Source organism: Thermoascus crustaceus (genome assembly GCF_041956765.1).
Source record: "Thermoascus crustaceus strain CBS 181.67 unplaced genomic scaffold VTN00scaffold_1, whole genome shotgun sequence".
In the NCBI taxonomy this organism is placed as follows: Eukaryota; Fungi; Ascomycota; class Eurotiomycetes; order Eurotiales; family Thermoascaceae; genus Thermoascus; species Thermoascus crustaceus.
In genome coordinates, this window is record NW_027192527.1 from 2,980,946 (window position 1) to 2,999,048 (window position 18,103).

At 50.0% G+C, this 18,103-nt stretch overlaps 4 protein-coding genes across 4 annotated transcripts; 2 read left to right on the forward strand and 2 right to left on the reverse strand.

The window, feature by feature from the left end:
- Window positions 1–4,688: 4,688 nt before the first annotated feature.
- On the reverse strand, window positions 4,689–5,986 carry VTN00DRAFT_1040 (uncharacterized protein; the record flags this gene model as incomplete). Its single annotated transcript, XM_069427052.1, has 3 exons — window positions 4,689–5,575; window positions 5,724–5,838; window positions 5,945–5,986. The coding sequence occupies 3 exons, from the start codon at window positions 5,984–5,986 to the stop codon at window positions 4,689–4,691; spliced, it is 1,044 nt and encodes a 347-aa protein (XP_069291742.1).
- Window positions 5,987–12,309: 6,323 nt separating this feature from the next.
- VTN00DRAFT_1041 (uncharacterized protein) lies at window positions 12,310–15,647 on the forward strand (the record flags this gene model as incomplete). Its single annotated transcript, XM_069427063.1, has 4 exons — window positions 12,310–12,811; window positions 12,948–14,566; window positions 14,622–14,702; window positions 14,781–15,647. The coding sequence occupies 4 exons, from the start codon at window positions 12,310–12,312 to the stop codon at window positions 15,645–15,647; spliced, it is 3,069 nt and encodes a 1,022-aa protein (XP_069291743.1).
- Window positions 15,648–15,808: 161 nt separating this feature from the next.
- VTN00DRAFT_1042 (uncharacterized protein) lies at window positions 15,809–16,138 on the forward strand (the record flags this gene model as incomplete). The annotated part of the gene is made up of 1 exon (XM_069427074.1): window positions 15,809–16,138. The coding sequence occupies one exon, from the start codon at window positions 15,809–15,811 to the stop codon at window positions 16,136–16,138; it is 330 nt and encodes a 109-aa protein (XP_069291744.1).
- Window positions 16,139–16,920: 782 nt separating this feature from the next.
- VTN00DRAFT_1043 (uncharacterized protein) lies at window positions 16,921–18,028 on the reverse strand (the record flags this gene model as incomplete). Its single annotated transcript, XM_069427085.1, has 5 exons — window positions 16,921–17,284; window positions 17,381–17,569; window positions 17,665–17,751; window positions 17,841–17,912; window positions 17,994–18,028. The coding sequence occupies 5 exons, from the start codon at window positions 18,026–18,028 to the stop codon at window positions 16,921–16,923; spliced, it is 747 nt and encodes a 248-aa protein (XP_069291745.1).
- Between the last annotated feature and the right edge of the window lie 75 nt (window positions 18,029–18,103).

Sequence of the window (18,103 nt, forward strand, 5' to 3'; positions counted from 1 at the left end):
TGGAACCTTCGTACCTTTCAGTGTGGGATGCGGATGCGTTCACGTGCCTGTGTGCTCTTCTGATGCCCTATATGGTAATATGCGATTACTCACCTAAGCAATCCAATTTCAAGGACAGCTCTCGTAAGATCTGGCGAACAAGAGTCGCAGACTCGAAGCTGTAGTCTGCATCGATAGAAGAGGATCAAGGAAAAGGTATTCGACTGATGGTCGGTTGTGGTGGCGGCGAGGGAAATGAAGGGGTCGATACCTCAAAAAGACCTTCTGTCTGTTATGCTAGGGTAGTGCTGGACGTTGAAGCCACTAACGTTTTTGCATTTTGTGAGCTGACATTGGTCATCTTCGGAGTCCCTGATGTCAGCGTCCAAGGTGCTTCGTTGGTAGTTCCATGTAAGGTATATTACCTGGGGAAGCAAGCAGGTACCTAAATGTTCTGACAGAAAATTAAAGAGAGGTTGGAAGAGCAAAAAAGGTAAAATAAAAAGACGGGAACTGCTCTCCGTTTTATGGAGGAGATTTTTGCCTTCAGCGAAAGCAACTGCAAAGGTGACGCAAGGGTGAGTGATGCGGTCACCTGGGAGGCAAAGCGAGGGTACGCGTCCGGGATGTGCGACACGCTCGACGAAAGCTCCAGAATCTGAATCCTCAGTCTGTAGCTGAGGCTGTTGAAGATGATGTCAAAAGTCTTTGTGGGTTAAGATTAAGGTGGATGATGAAAGAATGGACAAAGCACGGGACCTGCCGGGGACCCCCCCCGGTTTCTCCCCCTTCCTCCGAGAATCCTGTCGATCATTTCTTAGGAGATGAAGTTAGTTGCTAAAGCTGTAGGGAATTGAAGCGTGTACTGCATACTGTTACTGAGCAGGTCCTATAAGGTATCGTAAAATGATATGATCCAAATTGTTTATCACCAGGTGTTATTTCAGGAATACATAGATAAACAGATTGTTGAACTAAAAAGGCAACGCTACCAGTTTGTTCTTTCAGGGTTCCGACCTTATACTCCAACACAGATACCCGGAACAGATATGTAGTGTGAGGACCTGGCAAGCATATTACTGAAAAACTAGATGCCCTTCTTTCTGCGCATCTCAATTTGCCCATCATTTGAGGTAAGCTGCTACAAAGGAAGATAACGATGATCCTGAGCTGTCCAAGTTCCGGTCAGACTTGTCGAAGTAGACTCCTCGCACGAGTTTAGGTTGGCAAGCACCTTCACATACATCATGGAAATTGAAAAATAGACAGAAATTTCCATGGACATGGCATTCTCATAAGTCCTTAAATACCTTCCTGCTTCAAGAGCCACAATTGATTTCTACCAAGCAGTGTATGAGTCGCCTTTGTGGCTTCGGCTGGTGCAAAGTCTTGCCAATGGACAACCTTCGTATTCCCCCCTCAAAGATGGCCAGCTTTAACTTTGTGTTGCCCTCGAGAGCGGTCCCTTGCATATCAAAGGGCAGGTCAGGCATGTCCACATGGCCGACAGGATCGCAACCACCACCCATACAGGCAGCCTAACATCGTTCCCGATTGTAAACGCAGCCGTTTCTGCTAATCACCTTGTCGTCGTAGTAGAGCTTAAGACGTGGTGGAAGAAGCTCTGAAGCACAACGTTGACAGGATGAAGAAGCTGTAAAGTAGAAGCCCGCAAGACAGCATCTCTCACAAGTAGATTTCCAACTGTAGCACCATAACGGTACTTGTCATTACCATTGGAAAGGTGACCGAAGGAAAGCATGGCTTCTCTAATGCTAATAGACAGCAATAGGCTGGAGGAGATTGTGGTATGAAAGATCATCGGAGACAGCTCAAAGATGAAGTCTCTAACTAGGTAAAGAACCACAATGGTCCATGTATCGAGCAATTTGCCCTGACCGATAAATCAGCACTGATAAGAGTGAGGATTCAATTCCGACATACCTTATACTAAACAGTTGTCGGGATTATTAGTATTCGTCAAATCTGTAGTTCATGGTGTCTTGTGCTCTGCCACCGCTCGGATTTCCCCAGCCATGATTTGGATGCTTGTGTCGGGGTAAGTATTTCCCTCAGGATCTTTCAAATTCTCCGAAAGAGACCCTGAATGAGACACATATATATCCCTAGGGTAGACATAGTATCCAGATGCGCTCAATTCTCTTCGAACGTTGCTCTGAGGCCATATGGCTCGACGACTGGTGCTTTACGCCTGGGGCTTTGCTGATCACGCTATGTAGTAAGTTGATCAGAGCTATGTTCGCCGTTGCTTCCGCCCGCAGACTGTAAAAGGCTTGAGCAGAGATGGGATAAGTTCGTCCGTTTCTGCTTCTTCCGTTGCTGATTACCCTCGATCGCATGTACAGAATCTGCTCAAATGGTCAACATTCTTCAGGTATGATAACGATACAAGATTGAGGACTGTACCTTTTCAAAAGATATCTCTTTCTTACTGCGGGCAATATCACAAATGTTTTACAAGAAGAAAGGACGTTGGAGAGAGATACATCGATTATATAGTGAATAGCTAACATAGAAACCATTGAAGAAATAGAAGGACGAACGAGACAGGATGTGCCTGGAAAAGCAAACAAGGAGTTCTCCCAAACATAAGTCTAATCGTCTAATCGATGACCAGAGCGGCGAGCCGTGGTAAGGGGAAGAAGAAACGGGTAAGAGATTCGAGGCATCCTTTATATAGGCAAGTCCCTCCGTACTCCTCCCTCTCTTTCACAGCTTCAGAATCATCACTCCTTTTTCATTCATTGGATTCTGCCTGACTGCGTAGTGGGAGCATAGAACAAATCTCCGAGGCTAGGCAGTAATCAAACGGCAAATAAAGAAACTACGCGGTAGGTATGCAATGCATCGTGCCGATAAGGAAACCGATCTAGATCTATCTGAAGCCAAGGCTTGCATACAAATCTGTTCCTACGTAAAGGGTGGAGGGGGCTGTCCGATCTTCTGTAAGCAAGATAAAGAATGTCGAATATTCCCATCCACTGGCCTTATTGATGGTATTAATTAGGAGAAATTCACGACGCTCTTTGGATAAAACCCCCACCCTCAGATTCGAGTGGATTACACGCGTAGAGAGATCCGCTGAGAGTAACTGATTCGCTGATCCGTAGGAACCCGCCATGTATGACTCGATATCTTGTTACGGGAATGTGACATCTGAGTACAAGTGAACTGGCTTGGCTTGCTACCTAATCTGTCCGAACCCCCGCGTACAGGTACAAGTAACAAAGACTGAAACAGAGCAGTCTGCAGGTGGGACCCTCAGCGAACGGCGGTAATTATTCCAAATGAGTTTCAATGAGTATGCATGCAGGAAAGGGGGGAGAAAAAGAAATCAAGACTACAGGAAGGAGGGAAGCGAACCGGAGCACCTCCTCCTCGGGCCATCCCCGACACCCTCCAAAGAGGTGAAAGAAATCAGTGGGAGTGGAGCAGGATGTCACCGCGACTACGAGCAGCAGTAGCAGTAGGGCAAAGCGAGGTGGCTAGCCGCTAGCAGGACCCAGACGAGTTGCAGGTGATGGAGGCAGAGGGTGGAGAACAGCAAACGGGGTAAGGCAAAGGTAGCAAGTCGCAAGAGCGAATGAATTTCAAATGTCAGGTAAGGTTCCGCAGAGAGGTATACACCTATGTAAGGCTTGCATGTAGCCTACATATACATGGAGTGGAAGGAAGTTATATGACTGAGTGCGAGATAGAGTGTAAAAGGGCAACTGCTTGCCTTGCTTGCATTTGGAGAGCATATTGTACAAAATGTATATTGCTTTATCTCTTCAACTATTATCATAGCTGCGTATTTTTCAAGTCGCGATGCAAGCGATAGGTATTGTCATACACGTAAGATAGGTAAGGTAAATCGATCCAATCGATTTATAGATGCGGGTGGCACTACACAGCTCCACTGGGTCGACTCATCCGCACACAAGGTACCGATATAGGTAAGGCCCAGGAAAAACAAAAAAAGGGCATGACGAAAAGCCTGGAATGTATAACATAATTTCGCTGAGGCTAGAGGCCATTAGTGATACATGGATATAGGCAAGAAATTTTGAAGAAGTAGAAAATTGGAAGAAAACTGCAAGCTTATTGAAAATATTCGTATTCTTACAGACCAAAATAAAACATGAACAGTTGAATTTTGAAACAGGAATGAGTCCCTGTAAACCAAAGTGGCAACAAACGAAATGTGAACATGATGCAGACCGAAGGCCGTCCCAATGCATGAATTCGTATGCACAAAATGGAAGATTCAGGTTCAGGAGTCAACAAGGCCGTCTCTTCTTGATGTCGTGGTCTCGATGCAAACAGCAATGAAGCATCCGCGTCTTCTCTTTCCAATGTGGGAGTTCGAGAATTGAAAGACGAATTGGCATGTGCTGTATGTCAAGTAGAAAGCCAAAGATACGCGAAAATATGACGCGGATTCGTCGAAATTGGTTCATCGCCACGAGTAACATCATTGCTGTCCGTAATCATTATCATGTAGCCAACTGAGCGATGCTTGACATGAAATGAGAAAAGGTGAAATCTGGAGGCAGTCCTATTACGTCTACCTCCTTCTCTAGTTCGTCTCTGCTTTTGTGAAAATGGAAAACTGGCCTGCTGACCGCTTTCAAGTTATTGCCGTTTATTGTTAAAATTCATCGCTCGTCCCTTCAAAAGAACGTTCTTGCAACGTTGGTAGTATGTTATGTCTTTTCTTCTTTCGGACCTGATGCCGCTTGGACCGTTCCCCCGCTGGCCCCTGTGCTCACCGCAATCTCCGGAGCAGATACTGGCGGCTGCTCAGGCATTGAGCGGGTACCGCCTCTTGAATGCCGTTGATCTCTTTCAGCAAACAGAAACCCGAGGGGCGAAACAGGTGTAGGAACTGGGTCTTCTCGTATTGTCCGTGGAGTAGCTTCTCCGCGATCCAATTGCATTGATTGCAGTGAGGGCAATGTTTGTCCCTGGTTAGCCCGTCGCGGCACCTCACTTCTGCCTGCTGACGCTGGATCCTCCCCTTTTCGTTCTGCACCGGTTTCCATCAGTGTCGTTTCTTTCCTTACTGAGTCCTCCGATGCATTTTCTGGTTTTTGCATTTCCGGCGTGTGTACAGCCGCCTGCGGCGAGACCGCAGCTCCCTCACTTCCGCCACTCGTTACACCAGATGGAGTAGTCGGGTTCCTCGGCTTTGCGTTTGTCGATCTGCGTGGCGGTGGATAGGGTTCGCCCCGTGCTTGGGCAGCAGCCTTCCGCCGTTCTGTTTCTGCTTTACTCGGTCGCCCACGTTTTCGCGGAGGCTCTCCTCTGCTGGCTGCGCTTTCCATCCCATGAGACATTTGAATCGAAGTGCCGCTTTCGACGCTGTATCGTGTACTGCTCAGCGGCGGTGGCCTGGGTTGTATCGCGCGCGGAGTGGTTGTGGCCTTTTCTAGTGGATAAAGTGGTCTCTTCCTTGGGACGCCCGCGTCCGGAGGTGGTGCTGGTGGTAACGATGGTTCTAGACGAGGCGGTGGAAGAGGCGCTTGAGTTGGGGCTAGTGGAAGCTGACACATGCTATGGAACGCATTTTGACAGGAGTTGAGGGATCGGCCTGGACAGTCTTGGATTAGCCAGTGTTACCTGGATGGGACTGTCAAATCAGTTTCCAGAGCAGCTCCTCCTCTTGTACAAAAACAATGAGGTTCCCAGTCCTTGTACCTAGGTATATGGCACTGACGACGGTGGTAACTATACTATACCTGGAGGTAGTGGTATTTCCGCCCAACTTGGTGTGATATGGAAGTCTCTAATCATGTTGAACAGATAGCTGGAAGGGACACCAGCTTTCTTCAATATTTCGGTAAGAAGAGCGTACTGAACAAAAGACATTTTTTTTTCTTTAGTCAGCACATTACCAGTCTGGAAACCACGATTCTATTTAAAAGCATTTCTATGATGTGACGGAGAGCTGTGCTCATACCTTCTCCTCCTCGGTCCATGGCCTTTCCGGTTGATTCGACATGTCCAACCAACCATGGAAGCTAGAGATACCCGCTCCCTCCTCGAACGGCAATAACCAGAGACGACTTCAGCCAAGAGGACGTTTGGAATGATCAGGCCAAGTTCTTGCAGCAAGTGACGCGTCCCGCGGCTGCAGGAAAAGGGGACAGATAAACGAAATCAGAACTACAAACAGCCTCCCAAGATGGAATCGTGCGTCTAATCCGGCGTATCACACGTGATTGGTTGGAATGGGGTCAGGTGCAGGCCGGACAAGCAGCGAACAATTGAGCGAGGAATGGCTGGGGTGGTAAGATAACCGTGACAAAGAAGAGTAACGAAAGGAAAGAGGGTGGAGCACGCGAAAGTGGGCAGTAAACATTGAGGGTTCGGGCGGCGTGGAATGGCTGGATAAAATCTGAATCCCGGAGGACAAAGAATGCAAGGGAAAGAAGGGAGGCGGGGGGAGGCAACAGCAACGGGAAGGACTGTTTGATTCACTCTTATCTTCTCTGCAGGAAGGATATATAAGAAATGGAAGAGTGGGTTGAGGGAGCGAGGCTAAAGATGGCAGGGGATGGAGAGTCGCAGAGAGAAGGGGGGAAAGAAGAGGAAAAGGCTCGTGGTGCTGAGAGAGGTTGTAGAGCAGACGAAGGTTGTAAGCAATCAGATGCCCGCGAAGAGAAGAGAAACAACAAGCAGTCAGTTAGCAGGGAATCAGAGTCCACGGTGACTGCAAGCCGAAACCTAAGAATCGACTACTATAGAAATAAGGAAATTCTCTAGCCAAACAGACCTAAAGACACGGCATTTAAGCAAAACAGCACGCAGAGAGACCCGTGCAGATGCAGCAGACATGCAGTGAGCGAGCAGTAAGGGCCCCAGAAGGTGAGCAGGGAGGCTGCAGGGCACTGCAAGTCGTGGAGCGCAGCGACGCGATGAACCTCAAGGTATCAAGACCAAAACAAGTCTGCCCAGGTCGATTGACCAGACTGCAGCCTACCGCCGCGAACGCCGCACAATGTTCAATAATGGTCCATATCCCACCATGTAGTGTGGACTGCAGGACCATGTATCTACCAGATTTATACACAACAAGGGGGAGAAGGCACCACAAGAACGAGGAAAATAGAGAAATAGGGTGTGGGAGGGACTGAGCCGGGCGGAAGAGCGAACAAGGGTCGCTTGAAGGTTAACCGGAACAAGGCCTAGTTCTTGAGGAACAGTGCAACGACAGACAACAGTCTAAGTAAACTTAGTAGAGGGGTAACCGCGCAGCTGCTTAGTAGCCACGCCGCGAGGGATCTTGCCGCTTGGTGAGGACCTAGTTTGGAGCACGAAGTACCGCGTTGGAGATGGCCCGGCGTCAAGACCCGGGGAGGGCATGGACGTCCCCTATCGCCTGGTCCGTATATACTGTAGAAAGAGATCGGGCAGACTGAACTAGCCTAGTCAGACAGACGTTGGACCGTTTGGTAGCAGAAACGCGGGCTAGAATAGTAACGTTTGATCATCTGTAAGCTTCAAGGGATGTTTGGGGCTAGGGCCTTGGGCAGATAGCGCAGACGATCAGTCCCCAAGCAAGGGAGCGGCAACGCAGCCAAGACGTCTGGCGACCTATTTCCGTACAATGGTCATGAACCATGATGATAGATGGATGACAGATCTAAGCTGGCATGAGCCACAGCGCATAGCACCAGATGTGGGATACATACCGTTCTGAGGGCGTACAAGCCATCCACGGACGACAGCTCCAGAGCCATCGGCCAACCGCACACCTCGATATCAAAGGCGGCGAGGCGAAGGATGCTAGAGCATGCAGGAGAGGGGTTAGAAACCACCGTGCAGACGCCGACGGTGGGAACTCTAGAGACACGGGCGCTGCAGCGGGAAATAACGGACAGTCCAGACCAACGCGGGTTTCTTCACGCCCACGAGCTATATGAAAAAAATCACCTCGAGGCGGCATTGTGATTCGACGAACCCATCGTTTGACGCCCATGGGGTTTTCGATGGGCTCATGCACGAAAGCAATGGAGGGAATGGCCTGCAGCTCGGAAAGCCCAGGGGGACCGCTGGTTCGAGTCAACCGCCCGTATCAACAGCAGAACAACAAAGATGAGGTCTGCACATGGAGAACATGAGGCTCGCCACTACTGATACCGGCGTCATTGCGGAGATCAGCACGCGCGACACTGGAGATGAGATAGATCATGGAGCAAACTCTCTCCTGATCTGATACTGGAGTCGATGTCGCAGGCCTGACAGCTGTAACAGGGTCTGGTCCTGACGGTAACATACGGCGCGGTACGGGGCGTCAAGGTACCGGGTACATCACCGTAGGTGGAGCCGACATGAAACAGCAGGTCGCAGGGACCCCGGGCCGTCGTACCACATGCGGCGATATGCCGTACCCCATATTGGCCGGGTTGTCATCCATCCATTTAACAGATGCACCACGGAAAAGCTGTCTGGGAAGCACAATCCGCCATCCAGCCTTTTTTCTTTCTTCTATTAATATTATTATCATCCTGTCCGGCCTTTTTCTGCATCTGCATGTCTTTCTTCCCTCTCTCCCAGCCGGAGGTGAGGCTCCCCGGGCCGGACTCTGGACCTCCACAATGCGTTGCAGCAAATTGATCTCTCTCCAACACCGGCGGCCAGCCTGCGTCCCCAGTCCCACAGTCTTCGACACGCTGATGCTTTCGAAGCGCCGTGGCCTACGGTAGCAGACAGGCAGCAGCCAACCACCTCGTCCATGTTCAAAAGAAATGGCTCTTGGATTTTACCCCATCCAACCATCGTCAACTCGAGCACGCCGCGATATCATGCCGTCCGTGCAGGACTCTAGTCATGCTGAGCCGTGCAGTAGCTTGAGCTCCAGTTTTCTTCTCTGTCCTTCTTCGCGTGTCTGCCTTTTCAAGGTCTGACCTGAGATCACAAATGTTGCTGCGGAGACTATCTAGCAATCCCCAGCGAGTCAGCCTTAACGGGTGATCCTTTACGGCCCGCTCGCCGGGGACACACGTTCATGCATGCAAACAGCTCGATCTGTCCAAATGGTATGCTTGCGGACCATCCATGAATGGCGTGAATAGTGCAGATGCCCCGCCTTCTCAACCTATCAGGGATGCTTGCTCTCGGGAAGATCGGTTCGTAGTGCTGCTGCCACTCAGCGGCGCTGTCTCCAGATGCGCTTTCATCCAACCCCAGAAGCGCCTCCCTGCATCCCCAAGCGGGCCTTGAGGGTTGGCCATGGTGCTCGCGTTTCCAACCGTCATCAATGATCCAGCTCTGCCTGAACCACTTTCGCAAGATCACAGCCGCTCTTCACTTTGACATCTCAATCTGACTTCAGATTCAGACGCATGCAGATCGATTCGATATCCCGCATCCGGCTCTGAAAATCGCAGATTAGGAGTGCATTGGCGGGGCAGTAGCTGATTTCCCTCGTGGTTGGGTCTGTGGCGGTTGGGCACACTCACTATAATAATAGTAGCGTCGTTCCTCGTCTGCACCGAAGAAAAAAAAAACGTTCAAAAGGGCGAAATATGGCCAGAACAGCAAGACACCAGATTGTACCCATCGTCAGTTCCCTACCGCTGCTCAAACGCCTTGATATATAGGCGTCTTTTACACCTCCCGTCTGCTCTTACGAACCGGATCCGTGACAGCAAATCCTGCACCTCGTTGATGGTGCGATGCATGGCCACGTTGGCTACTTTGATAGAACGAAAAGCCAGTAGGCTGCCATAAAGCGCGAAGCGGATTCCATTTCCCTTCGCTGCTGTGACTGGACGGCTCGATCACTAATGCCTATGCCGGAAAACCAGGATTGCTGACGCCCAGATCCTCTTCTTCAAATAACGAAGAGCGTCATACGTTTCATCTGCCACTAGACTTTGGAGCTACTTCGCTGTTTTCTTCCAAGTTACACGCTGCTGGTCGCTCGGTGACCATGAGATCGCTCCATATTAGATCTATCCTTTCCCATCATCATATTTGTCATTTGCGTTCGATTTGTATATCAAACGAATTTGATCAGAACTCAGCTCACGAGCCGCATCTATGCGCACACGCCTGTTTTCAGAACAGATTAGGAGTCCGAGTACCTGTTCTTAGAGAAGGCTCTGGGTCTATTTTTGCAGGGCGTAGGGCCCTGTCTCTTCTCTTCGCGAGGACAACTCACAGAATCTATAATAGATGTTTTTCTTGATATTTACCTAACGATTGAATCCAGTCTACAGGCAACATGGTTGACAATACTTGGGCATTTAAAATTTGATTGATCAGCTTCCCTGCGTGCAAAAGTGAAGTGATGGCGAATGGCAAATGAGATACCTACCGGCTCGCAAATAGGTCTCAGATATATTTGTTAAGCCCTTTGGCGTGTGAAGTCAACTTTCTTGTTCCTTTTTCTAGGAAGCGAACCATTGATTCTGTTACCAGGAGAAGGCTTCAAAAAAATACAGTAGGTTGCCGTATCATTCGGCTCCCCTTCCCCCTTGTCCAAACCATCCACCTTACCGCTTTTGCTGTATTTTGATCTGGGCTGGCTTTTTCTAGGGTCTGTAACCTATCATAGTGTCTGGGTACCCTCCAACAGTAGCAGGGGAGGGGGTGGCGAAAGATATGGCTATCTACTGTACATTCTGTGAGCGATGTCTGTAGTAGACACGTGCAATGTTCAGCTGATGATGACATAAACAACATGAAGCGCGAATAGCCTCAGAGTTGCCTATTTCAGTATGTTACGGGCCTGCAGTTGGGGAAGAGAGACGCAGGTGTTGGACTAAGGGACCTTGGTCGATAAAAAGATCCTTTTGCCATGAATTCTACGAGCAGGGAACGAAACCACAGTCTTCGCTAGCGAAGATCTTGAACCGTCAAAGAATCAAAGCGCCCACAGTGGAGCAGTTTAATCCCTTTGATAGATTCATTTCTCCCATTGTTTTCGCCAGGAGGTACAGGCGTTGTTTCCTTTCACTAGTGCGGATAAGATATAAAACTCCATCGTTTTTATTCTACAGCTGACAGGAATGATACAAAAAAAGCACTTTTCATACCCGGAATGCCAGTGACGTGACGATGTTCAGCGGAGGACTTACAATCGACGCGAGTGCAAAGCAGAATCGAAATAAATGTGTTGTCCAGTGTTATGTGATGAAGTACAGACACGATGCAGTAGGTACTTTGTTACAGAGACGGTGCGGTGAGGAATGGAAAAAGCATTTTATGGGCAGATCTGACCGCCAACAAGAACCACAAGAGTATAGAGGAGCCAGTCGCAAAAAAATTTAATGGAATTTTGACGGTCTTAAGATGAACGATAGCAGATCTTATATAGCCGGAGAATAGGACGCTTAAAGGCGTGGAATTATTGATGTGTAATGATGGCGATCTGACATCCCTCGTAGCAGTCGAAACGTTGGGTTGTCCGCAAGGGAAGAGACGTGAGGGCAGTGAGGCCGCTCATGTTGGAACAGAGATAGCAGGGAGCTTGCAAAGGAAAGAAATTATTGTTGGCGTTGTCTTCAGTGGCAGTGATGGAGAGATGCGCGGCGGTCGCGGAGGTGAATCTGGCGCGGAGCGGCCCAGCGCGAGACCGCCGGCATGTCTTCGATCCAGCGCGGACTCCGAACCGTCTCTTCCAAGCTCCCAACCCCCCGGTCATCACGACTTCTCTCACTCGCTGGCGTCTGTGCATCTCTACCACTGAGGAAAAAGAAAAGGGAAAAAAATATGAAAAGACAATCTTGAATTGCTGCACTGGCCACTTTGTTTCTTTCCCCTCCAGCCGGCAGGCAGGAGCTGGAGCGTGCCAAAGCGGACATCTAGGAAAAAACCAAGGGAGACTCAAAGACCACGAGACACTGCTGAAAACCTTTTCTACATTGCAAAAGCGAAGTTTCTGCTGTTCCTCTAGTGTTTCTCTGCTGCGGCTGCTGTTTTCTACTGTGTTTCTCTTTTTCTTTTTTTATGAATCGGTCTTGGAGATCATTCACTGTCTTTGCTCTGTGACGGCTATTTCTCCCTTTGCTGCCCGCGCATAAGCAGGCGTTCGACCGTGTTATCGACGGCAGCATCCCGGTCGAGTGTCTGACGAGAGGAGGTCTCTGTGCTGTGCTGGTTGAACTTCGTGGGTTGCTGCTCTGCTGCGCAGGCGGGCGAGGCTGACGATCTCCCTTCTCCCTCGCTATCCCGGACTTTTCTTGGCGCCTCGCAGCCAACCCAAACGTCGTTCGTCAACCTTACTCTTTCCTCTCCTTCAACCTCAACCTCCTCCGTCCAACACCCCCGCTTCTCCTGCAGATAGGTAATCTTTCCTGCGCCGTCCGTCTCGTCATGTCAGCCCATGACAATGCGGACGTCAAGCCAGAAGCCGTAGCAGATGCAGTGACCAATATGAAGCTGGAGCGAGAGAGTTCCGCAGATGCTCCGGCCGTCAACGGCGGTCCTGCCGGCGATGAGCCCTCGGGCAGCGGACCCGAGTCACACTCGGAGTCCAAGCCCACCACCACGGCCGCGAAGAACGGGGTGTCTTCGTCGGCCGCAAAATCTCGAAGCCAGTCGCGCTCTCCCGTCGTCAAGAAGGATAGCGACGGCGAGATGGAGGAGAAGGTTGGGGGCGACATCACTGTCAAGCTGGAACCGGGCCAGCCGCCGAAACTGGCTCGCAGCTCCTCGCAAAAAGTGGTTGCTCGACCACCCCAGTTGTTCAACCACCTCCCCGACAGCACTGCGGAGGCCCAGACTACCTTCGAGATGATGGAGGACTGCACGTATGCTAACAAGTACATGGGGTACACGGAACACGCCATGGAATGTGACTGTGCTGAGGAGTGGGGTAAGCTCCCATTCCCCGTATTCTACATTTTCCTATCTTCCTATTCATGCAAGATGCACAACATCCTATATTCTGTATATCATGACGTTTCCATTTTAGATATTATTTTCTGTTCCTTTCTGACCATAGCCTTCAGACTCCACAACATGCAAAAATACCGCTTGTGGGGAGGACTCGGATTGTATCAACCGTGCGACCAAGATGGAGTGCGTTGGAGATTGCGGCTGCGGAGCAGAGTGCCAAAATCAACGGTTTCAGCGAAAGGAATACGCAAAAGTTGCGGTCATCAAGACCGAGAAGAAAGGTTACGGACTTCGCGCTGAGACCGATCTGCGACCGCACCAGTTCATTTTCGAGTACGTCGGAGAGGTGATCAACGAGGCGCAGTTCCGACGTCGCATGAGGCAGTACGATGAAGAGGGCATCAAGCATTTCTACTTCATGTCTCTCAACAAGGGTGAGTTCGTCGATGCGACCAAGAGGGGCAACCTGGGCCGCTTTTGCAATCACTCTTGCAATCCCAACTGCTACGTTGACAAGTGGGTCGTGGGCGAAAAGCTCCGGATGGGCATCTTTGCCGAACGGCACATCAAAGCCGGCGAGGAACTCGTCTTCAACTACAACGTCGACCGTTACGGAGCAGATCCACAACCATGCTATTGCGGGGAGCCAAATTGCACTGGCTTCATCGGAGGCAGGACTCAGACCGAGCGGGCGACCAAACTGTCGAATGCGACCATCGAGGCTCTGGGCATTGACGATGGCGAGGGCTGGGACACTGTCGTCGCTAAGCGTCCGCGCAAGAAGAAGACGGGCGAGGATGACGAGGAGTATGTCGACAGTGTGCAGCCCAAGTCATTGGACGAAGACGGTGTCACCAAAGTCATGGCGGCTCTGATGCAGTGCAAGGAGAAGTGGATCGCGGTCAAATTGCTGGGCCGTATCCAGCGCTGCGAGAACGAGCGCGTCCGCAACCGTGTCGTGAAGATGCACGGTTATCAGATCCTCAATTCGCAGCTTAGTACCTGGAAAGATGACTTTAACGTCGTGCTACAGATCTTGGATATCCTTGACAAGTTCCCCCGGCTGACCCGGAACAAGATCATCGACTCGAAGATCGAGACCACCATCCAGCCTTTGACCAGCTGCGGTGACGAGCGTGTGGAGAAGAAAGCCGCTGCACTTTTGGATGTCTGGTCCACGCTCGAGGTGGGATATCGCATCCCTCGGATGAAGAGAGATCCCACGACAACCAACGCAGCCCAAACTGTCAACCAGTTCGAACGACGGGAAACAACGCGCGATGAGCGAAGAAGATCAAAGTCACGCTCTCGCTCCAGGTCACGGTCTATCGATGCGCCTCGCGGCCCAGCTGCGCAAACCCGTGGCGGTCACGGTCATCGAAATAACTTTCACCACGGACCCAGGCCGTTCCGTCGTCCGTTCAACCCATTACCGCAGGGTTGGTTCGCTGCTGAGTCAAATGGAAAGACGTATTACTATTCCGCTCGAGGCGATACCACTTGGACGAGGCCAACGATGCCCGCACCTCAACCTCCTCCACCTCCCAAGCCCGAATCGAAGGACAAGGCATTGCAGGATATTATTGACGGTATTATGAATGCCAAGGAGAATACTCCAAAGGAGAAGACTACGACACCGGCCACTCCACAGGGAGCGAAGGAGAATACCGAGAAGAGGGAGAAATGGCGGAGTTATAGCGAAGAGAAGCAGAAGAAGCTTTACGAGAATACGGTGAGCAAGTCTTCTATGTATCAGAGCTATAGATATAGACTAATTTTCAACGCAGCTGTTCCCCCATGTCAAGTATGTTGTGGACAAATTCAAGCACAAGCTTCCGAAGGAGGATCTGAAGCGCTACGCGAAAGAGGTAAGCACAAAGTGTTAGAATTATCGTTGAGGTTATGGGAGCCTGTAGAAGCCTAATAACCCGCTATGTACAATTTAGGTCGCGAAGAAGCTCGTCAACTCCGACTTCAAAAACAATCGTGTCGAAGATCCGACCATGATCAGCGAGAAACGGCAGAAACAAGTGAAGAAGTTCTGCAAGGAGTACTTCGACAAAGCGGTTGTCAAACATCGAGAATATGAGAAGAAGCTGGCTGAACGAAAGGCGAAGGAGGCAATGGCGAAGGGGGACAGTTCAAAAGCTGATGAGGACAAATCCAAAACGGAGTCACCGCTTCCAGCGCCGTCAGACCCGGCGTCTCTCAAGAAGGAAGAAGACAGCGATGACGACGATGTGAAGATGTCAGACGATGAAGCTGATAATGCGGAAGAGAAGACATCTTCTCCAATGGGCGAAAGCCTCAAGCGGAAGAGGGAAGAAGCGGCAGACAATGGAGGCAAGGGCGTCAACGATGGTAGTGCATCCCCGTCGAAACGACAAAGGTCCTCAACGCCGCCACATCCGCCGCCTCCACCACCACCACCACCACCACCACCAATGAGCCCGGGTGAGGAGGAGAATCTAAAGCGGAAACGCGATGAGGGGTACGACGAAGACATGAAGGACGCAGACGGAGAATTCTCTTCCTCCTCAGTCAAGAAGCAGATGTTGGATGCGCCTCCTCCCCCACCTCCTCCGCCACCGCCGGCGGACGAAGACGACAAGCAGAACGGAGACGGTCCCCCAAGTGAGGTAGACAATCAAGATAATCCTCCACGGAGTGACGAGGTAAAAATGAAGAATAATGGGACGGGTCTGAAGAGTCACTTTCCACCGCGGTCACCGTCGCCGGCGGAATACCGCGCCAACGGCAGCAACGAGGAGATGAAGCCATCGTCACAAATTGGCATTGAAGGGAGGGTATAGCATTGGCAGCATCCGCTAAGCGCCTAGCGTCGCAAGCGGCTCTGATCATCCTCGATATCTCCGTCGTGCCTGAATGGGATCATCTCTTGCGCACTCCGTTTTTCTCAGGCCATCTAATCCACCATCGATCCCATCTCCACCCGTCCATCCCGCCCGACCAGATGTCGATGCTTCTGAAGATTCACCTGAATCTCAGTGGCCTTCTTTCCTCCTATCCTATTCTATCACCACCATCATCGTATCATACAAATACCCTTTTCCCTTCCATTTTCCACGCAGCATGCATGCATTTAGAGCGAGTGAGAGCGGCGACGGAATTGGTCTATTTGCTTGCTTTTGTCCATTTTTGTCCTGTCAGTTTGTTTCTTCCGTTCTTGGAGCAGAGACACTATCATACCACACCACGTAAAACACAGCATATTCATCCATCCATCCATCCAGCACATCCCGATACCGTCGACTCGATTAGCAGCATACCCACAGGTGATTGATTCAGTCTACTTACTACTACCCATCCCATCTACTTATTTAACCCCTTTTTTATAGCTTTTCTTTTTACTTTTACTACCTACTTGGGTTTTATTACATTTACTTTTTACTTTACGTTTTTTTAAAGTGTTTTAATAGCAAAATTAGGGAATAGGAAATGTGAAGTGGGGTTTTCTGACACGGGGATGGTATACCGTTCTGTTCAAGCGTTGAATATGTCTCTATCTCTTAATTCATCTATTCGTGTAGAATTTCAAGGCGAAAAGAAAGTAGTGCTTCGTCCAGTACGTATGCTTGTTTGTTTGTGTAGACAGCTCCTTTTCGCAGTGTGATATGATATGATATGATAGGACAGGACGAGTTATGCTAAGGTTATGTGTAGCATGAATGATGATCTATGTATGTACCTTAACGTAACTGTAGGTCGTACCTAGGGTTGTATGTATGTATTCCTAGATGAAAAAGAACGGAGAAATTGCAATGCAATATCCTCCTCATCTCATCTTCATTCATTCCCCTTCTTTCTTCTTTATCTTTTTGCTCCTTTATTCCTTCCTTTCCTCCACGAGCCCCAAGTATTCATTCATTCCATCAAACAAAACTCCCCGGAAACAAGGAAAGTGTAAATAAAAATAAGAAAAAAGAAACTCATCAAACGCAACAGACAAGACAAGACAGACAGATAGATAGATAGATAGAATAAGAAAAACTGTCCCACCATCCCTGTGTTCTGTTTCCATTCAATTTCAACCCAACCCGACACAACAACCAGGCGCAAACAAAATCAATAGAAACTCTCCACCAACGTCTCCTTGCTCGGCGCTCCCGGACCACCAAGACCCCGTGGTCCCATCTCTCCGAGCTTAAACACGCTTTCGACAACGCTCAGCTCCGTGGCCGTGGTATCCAGCCCCGTGACAGCCAGCCAGTCGTTGACGACCATGCCAGCACCGACGACGGGGGAACCGCGGTTGACGCTGCCCGCGACGAGGGGGACTTGAAGCAGAGAGGAGAGTTCGTCCTGGTCGCGGATGGAGGTTTTGGGGTGGACGATACCGCCCTGGTTGGAGAGGGCCATGTACGAGCCGGTCAGGACGTTGTCGGCGATGGTTTGCCGGAAGACTTCGACGCCGAGGACGTCTGCAATTCTATAACGCGCAGAAACGTTAGTGTTTTCTCTCTCTCTCTCTCTCTCTCTCTCTCTTCGAGAGAGAAAAGGGAGGGATAAGAGGGCAGGGACATACATCTCCTCCGTCTCTCTCTCCAAATCCGGATGGACCAGCGCGACATGGTCATTGCAGCAGATAACATTTCCCAAGGCTGATAGGCGCTCCTCTATACGTTGGATCTTGACCGTATCGGGGAGCGTGTTGCGCAGATGCTGCAGTTCCTGGTCTGTGGTCGAGGTGGGGACAAGGAGGCCTTTGCGGTTACTTCAATTCAATTCAATCATTTCATGTTAGTAGAAATTTCCTTCAACAGAAGAAAGAGAGGCATATATAAGGGGAAGGAAAGGGGAGGAACCAACCCAGCAGTTAACCGACCCACGATGCGCGTGCCAGCGATGGTCGCATGACATATGGGGATGACGTCCTGGAGCTCTGCCTCGAATACACTGTACAGATTCACCAACGAAAACATTAATTCCGAAGACGTCCTGGGATCTAAAGGAAGGACAATGGTGTCAACGGGCAAAAACCGCACCTGTAAAAGTTCTCCGACGCGCCGATGGCGACGAGGGCGTACGAGTTTGTCAGGGTCGCGAAGACGCCGACTCTACAATCAAAAAAGTCAGTCCAGTCATTGAACATTTAAAAAAAAGGCAACAAGACAGATAAAGAAGAATAGGGTAATTACTCGTTTGAGTTCTCAAACTGCGCGCGCACAGCCATGGTGAAAGATTATGAAGGAGATTCTTTCAGATAGACTAATGGTGGATGGGACGGGTAAAAAATATGCGGAGAAAA